The 6074-nt window shown below is 37.6% G+C and overlaps 1 protein-coding gene across 1 annotated transcript; it reads left to right on the top strand.

Moving 5' to 3' along the window:
• Window positions 1–1166: 1166 nt before the first annotated feature.
• Window positions 1167–4403, top strand: rpl14 (ribosomal protein L14). The gene is made up of 6 exons (XM_087787498.1): window positions 1167–1186; window positions 1688–1789; window positions 1860–1954; window positions 2943–3042; window positions 4172–4225; window positions 4307–4403. The coding sequence occupies exons 1-6, from the start codon at window positions 1184–1186 to the stop codon at window positions 4364–4366; spliced, it is 414 nt and encodes a 137-aa protein (XP_087643624.1). The 5' UTR covers window positions 1167–1183; the 3' UTR covers window positions 4367–4403.
• Window positions 4404–6074: the final 1671 nt, after the last annotated feature.

The raw sequence follows: 6074 nt of genomic DNA, 5'->3' as shown, positions 1-6074 counted from the left end.
TTATGAAGCAGTGTCATGTTGTTTAGACGTCAGTAGGTGGCGCCATCCGTTTAAATATGATGTGATGTTTTGTTCAAAACAACTATCCCATGTAAACAAATCTCATTTATCCAAAGTTAAGCTAGACATTTAAACTTTTTTGTCTTTATGAAGTTGTATTTTATCATAGAACAAAACTCAACAAAGACTACAGAAATACCTATGTTGCTCATTCTGGACAATCCCAAGATCCATTGCAAACCAAAACTAAACTGTTCTTCAATAAACATGAAACTGATAGAATGTTTTTGTCGCACATTGTGAACGAAGATAATGTTTGACCTCCTATTGGGTGCTGTTTGTTTCTTTCCTCATGTGGAAAACCCTTACAAAACATTGTGTCAATTACACCAACCCCTAAAAAATGCAAAATATATTTTTATAGGATCAAAAGTTGAAGTGGTAGGAATCATATAATGTATGTTTCAATGTGATCATGAAGATAAATAAATACATTACTCAAATAGTTTGAAAACTAAAATCCCAAATCTCCAATAAAAAAACTATAATCCATCACTTCAAATTGAGGACATTTAATGACAGGAAAACATTGAATTGTTTGAAATAAATGAATACTACAAATATTACTCGAACAATGTCATGTAAATTGACACTTAAGAATACTGTTCTCGTAATACCTGATTTTTGTTAATGCTTTAATAGAAAATGTATATTTCTAAAGCACTGTATAGAAATTGAACTGTGCTGCTCTCTGGTGGAATATTGGTAAAACAATTATTTGTCAGCGCTTCCACAGACGGGACATGACCTGAATACCTCACCGGGCGTCCAGGAGGTATCCCTATCGAATACCAAAGCCCCTTTATCTGACCCCGATATACTTGAACTCCTCCGCCTGGGTCCAGATCTCATCGCGGATCCGAACCCCCTACGCTTGTGAACCGTAGTGACGTAAAAGCAGGAAGCATGCCCATGACATACAACACTTTTTTTTTTTTTAAAGTGAGTGAATTGTTGTCTGTTTTTTAACGTTCTAGTCATATAGGGCTGCATATATTCAATTTATTCGCAAATGTTAAAAAAAAAAAGTTTTTTGAATGGTGCGCATGCGCATTTGCAGAAAGGAAGTGATGATTTATTTTGCCGGAAGCTAGATCGTCCTTTCCGCTCCCGGTCGGCCATCATGGTAAGGCAACGCCGAGTACTCTGAAATAAAAATCCGATTTTCAACTAAAGTACTTGATCATTTGGCACCAAAAGCATACATTTTGTAATATAACGATGTATTACACGTGCTTCAATGCGACGGTGGATCGTTTGTGTGTTTTCTTGAGCTAAAACTCTACGTGGAATTCAGCTTCACTAAAACGTGGTCTCGGGGCGACCAGGCCTCAGACTAGAGCAGCTAACAGCGTGTGCTGTGGTTCGTGTTTTAGGTGAACGTTGAAGTATTTGATTCATCTTGTTGAGTTGTTTGTCTTTATGGTGTTAGAATTGCATGTATCTGTTGTTTACGAATATCTGGCTAATGTTAGCAACGGTTAGCTGTGAGCAGATGCTTTCTGTCAGTCAAAGTGACTTGGTTTACTCATCCAGCATAGCTTCTGTAGAATATCTCCACTCCTTTTATTCTCATCAAAACTTCCCCCCCATTTTTGAATCTCACTCTGGTTTTATATTATCTTAGGTGTACAAGCGCTTCGTCGAGATTGGCCGCGTTGCCTACGTTGCTTTCGGCCCCTACGCTGGCAAGCTGGTGGCCATCGTTGATGTCATTGACCAAAACAGGGTGAGTGTTTGTCAGAAGTAACTCCTGCGATTTGTTGAAAGTTTTTTTTTAAACCTACGTGTGGTTACAGGCACTGGTTGATGGTCCCTGCACTGGTGTGAAAAGGCAATCCATGCCATTCAAGTGTATGCAGCTCACAGACTTTGTCATCAAAGTACCACACAGGTGAGTTGTTGGATCTACTGAAACCCATGTGCTTGTGTTGACTACATTATCTACCACTCCTGTAAAAAAACGTGCTAAAAGTGTGACGTTTACAATTATATGTATGAGTCTAAAATAAATCATACAAACTTCAGTGCAGAGTAAGGGAAAGGGAAAACGCTAGTCAGTTCTTCTTCTTACTGCATATTTATGCATAGTTTCTCTTCTGTTTAAGTGCAATTCCTGTCGTATATAATATGTTGTCATTTACACAATTTGAAATGTGTGATTGCATAAAGTAACTTTGATGAGCACACAAACGCGCGCACGCACACAGACATGTCGGCAGACGCGCGTCTCGATTCAAATGTACGAACCGATTTAAAGATGTTAAACACTGTAGTTTGTTTCTTACTGCTGCTCTTAAGCTTCCCTAGACGTCACTGATCAACAGTTTAAAGTGCCTCGCTCTGCTTGTTGCGCTCCGAGCCGCTCGCAAGTCATTTTGAAGGCTTGAAAGTTAAATTAACATTAAATAAAATTGCCACCTGTTATATAATAATCGCACTTTTGAATATCACAATTGTATCAAAGATGTGATAAATCGTTCATCCTTAATATTACTACTAAAGTAGTATCCATCTGTTGTGGATTTTTTTAATTTAAGTTAGAAATTACCACTTGCCTTGTTCTCATGGTCAATCAACCCCTGACAGGGCAGCCATGACACATGCACTTCAGTCTACCCTAACTGTCTAATTAAAAGTTATCAGCCTTTATTTTTCAAAAAAAATCTCAAGCTTCTGATACCAATGAATATATTTGAGTTACTTTAACTGCGATGTTTTTATAGTTTTTCAGTGTGTGAAAATGAAGTCTTTGTACCAAGGTTTAGGTTGACAATCACAAAGTATCACATTTGTTCTAGTGAGTTCAATCAGTTTGTGTTTTGTTTTCAACCCAATGGTGTATCGGTTTTGTAACTACTTTTTCCTGGTGTGGTTTGCAGTGCCCGTCAGAAGTTTGTGAGGAAGGCCTGGGAGAAGGCAGGTGTCAATGAGAAGTGGGAACAAACCAACTGGGCTAAGAAGATCGAGGCCAGAAAGAAGGTACGTCTTAATTCTTTGGTGGTGGCAACGTGCAGTTAAATGATCACGGATCTACGTTCACTTAAAACACAAAAGTGATGGCTAAATTTAATTCCAATTTAAATGTCCAGTGTTTATAACAGGCTCTAGACAAGGTCTGTGTTAGTCAAATATCCATGCAGGACCAAATGTCAAAAAGGATTCTCTGGTATATCATTTTGTATTGAAAATGGTGTTTGCTCATGTTCCAATCTTTAAGCGAACTAATGAAGTTGCACTTCACTTTTGACCGCCTTGAACTTGATCAGAGAACGACCTTATTTAAATGATGGGCCCAAAACTATTCAAAGAGACTCGCTCCAAACCTCACCATAACCACTTTTTCCTTGTTGTAAAAACTAACCACCCAAAGCAGACAAATCTAAAGATGTATTTTACTTGAGCACAACAATCACTGAAACAACAGAGCTGGAGAAACTGACTTAAATTTTACAATCAGCTCTGCTGTTTTACTCTTATAAAAAAACTTTAAATAAACAACTTGAACATGTTAAATCAAGGACATTTCTTTACAAAAAAGCTAAAAGACTACTTTTAATAATAAAAAAAACGGGTGTATAGATATTGTCACCCAGAGTCGAATCAGCTTTTCATCAAATGACCAAAAACCAACCCTTTCTAATAAAAGGACTCCAAATAAAATTAATACAGCAACCCTGAAAAAAAAATCTATACCAGAGATGATTTATTAAAAGGGATTACATTGAGGTTGTCATTTTTGAAAGCGTACTATAAAACATATTTATCAACTTTGTTTTAAAGACTGCAATCTTACATCTAAATCAATCGATATATTCCCACTGGACTCTGTACAACACTCGGTTTCACACGAGCGCCATAAGCTACTGCGATATCTTAGCTTTAGTGTTAAACAGATTTTCATTTTTGGAGTTTTAACTATCGCCCCATAGTGGTGATGTCTTTATTCTGTCCACCTCGAATGGATGGATAGAAAGAACTTTATTGAATGTTTGGTCATGTTTGCATCTTTGAATGTTGAGTGGTTCTAAGAACGGTAGAATTAAACGCCTCTGGATGGTCAACGGTGTAGAACATGCATGTTTACACGTCTACAAATGTGTTTCTGCAGCGTGCCCAGATGTCTGACTTCGACCGCTACAAGGTCATGAAGGCCAAGAGAATGGTGAGCAATCGCAAACAATATTTAATTGTATTATTGTTAAACGTCTATATTTTGTGTTATTCACCCTTCGTCTGTCTACAGAGGAACAAGATCATCAGGCACGAGGTGAAGAAGCTCGAGAAAGAGGCAGCAAAGAATTAAACAGTTCCACAAATAAAAATTCATTGTTTAAATTGTTTGTTTTTCACTTCATTTACCATCTCTATCTGAAGGAAAAAGATTTAAAATGGATTTGTTACCTGGAGTAGCCTGTAGTCATTTAACTGCATAAAAAAAAGTTGTCCAATGCCAACATCTTGGCTTGCAAACTACAGGAATGTTTATCAACTAAAGAATCAAGAGACGGCTGTACTAATGAGACTTTTTTTTTTAACTTTGAAATGGTTCCTAACATCTGAATCATCACATGAATCCTAAATCATTTGTCTTGGACAAAACCTTTTCAAAATGGTTAGATTTATTAGGCATGCTATGCACAGGAAGTTATGCAACTTTAAATCCGCAGTCATTTCCTGTTGCGAACACTAGGTGGAGGTGTTGCGTACATATTTCCTCCCCCTTTTGTCTTTTTTTTCCCAGGAACAAAAATAAACGAGGTATAAATAAAGGCCCACACATGGCCGTTGGCTGAGTCCACGGGATGTGACGTGGGTGTACGAGGGCTTCAAACATGTTCGCCGCCGCGCTGGCATGAACCAGGATCTTGTTCTGGTCTGTTCTCCTTAAAATCACTGCGTGTTGCGTAATCACTCAACTTGACTTCTAAGCACGTTGTCACTAAACACACCTGAGGCCAGATACCTGCCGGACTCATCGTACGAGCTCTGACTGACAGCAGCTTTGTTTGATGGATGATTTGAAATATTCCCCTGGTGTGCGCCGCGGGCCAACATGCAGAGATGACAAACACTGATAAACACGCTTCTTTGTGAACGTAGCTGTGACGTCAGAGATGAATGGCACCAATGCGCAGTATGAAGAGAACTGTCACTGCCGGAAACATGCGAAGCCTTTAAGAAAATAAAGTCCTGAGGAACTGTAGAAAAAGAAAATGTCATCAAATAATGTGTAACTTACAAACCTTTAGAAAACGAATTAAACTAACATTTGCATCGTGACAATTCACAATATTCAATTAAAATATACAGATTTTTTTTATTGATTGAATAGTTTTGATATCAAAGTTTTCTCATTCGATATTTGAGTGTAGAGAAAGTCATTTGGGTTTTTTAAAAGAGAACATAAGTAATGTCATAGTCATGTAGAAATCATTTAAATAAATGATAAATGTATCAACACAGAAATCATAAGGGAATATAAGATGGAACTATTATAGACGTAAATAAGTTCCATCAGAATATTGAATGGTTAAATTTGACATATCAATTGTTGAAAAGTTTTTTTTTTCAATCATGGAATAATCTGTTTGACTAATTTCTTTTATTACATTTAACCTTTTCTAAATTCAATGTACAGTATATATATCAGAACCTGCTCCACCTTCCAGGGTCCCCCTCAGCTCCACACAATTGCTTCCCAGCTTAGGTTAGGTTAGGTTAGGTAAAACTTTATTGATCCCTCAGGAGGTCTCCTTCAGGATTTTTTTTTTCCAATTAGCCACAGCAATACAGCAATTATTCATAAAAATAAATACAAATAAAATAAGAACAAGAACAAAGAGAAATGAAGAGAAAGAACAAGATGATACAATCTAAGTCTCCAGGTACGCGATGTACTTCGGAGGATTCGTCCAGGGAAGGCTGCTGGTTCTGACAAGCTGTCTGCTCAGCTGTTAAACACCTGCGCTGCTGAACTAGCTGAGCCGCTCCAGCATGTCTTCAACAGCTGA

The sequence above is a fragment of the Callionymus lyra genome, chromosome 3 (genome assembly GCF_982586985.1).
Source record: "Callionymus lyra chromosome 3, fCalLyr1.hap1.1, whole genome shotgun sequence".
Taxonomy (NCBI): Eukaryota; Metazoa; Chordata; class Actinopteri; order Syngnathiformes; family Callionymidae; genus Callionymus; species Callionymus lyra.
Note: the sequence above shows the minus strand (reverse complement) of the source record. Positions and strands in the feature narration are given on the sequence as shown.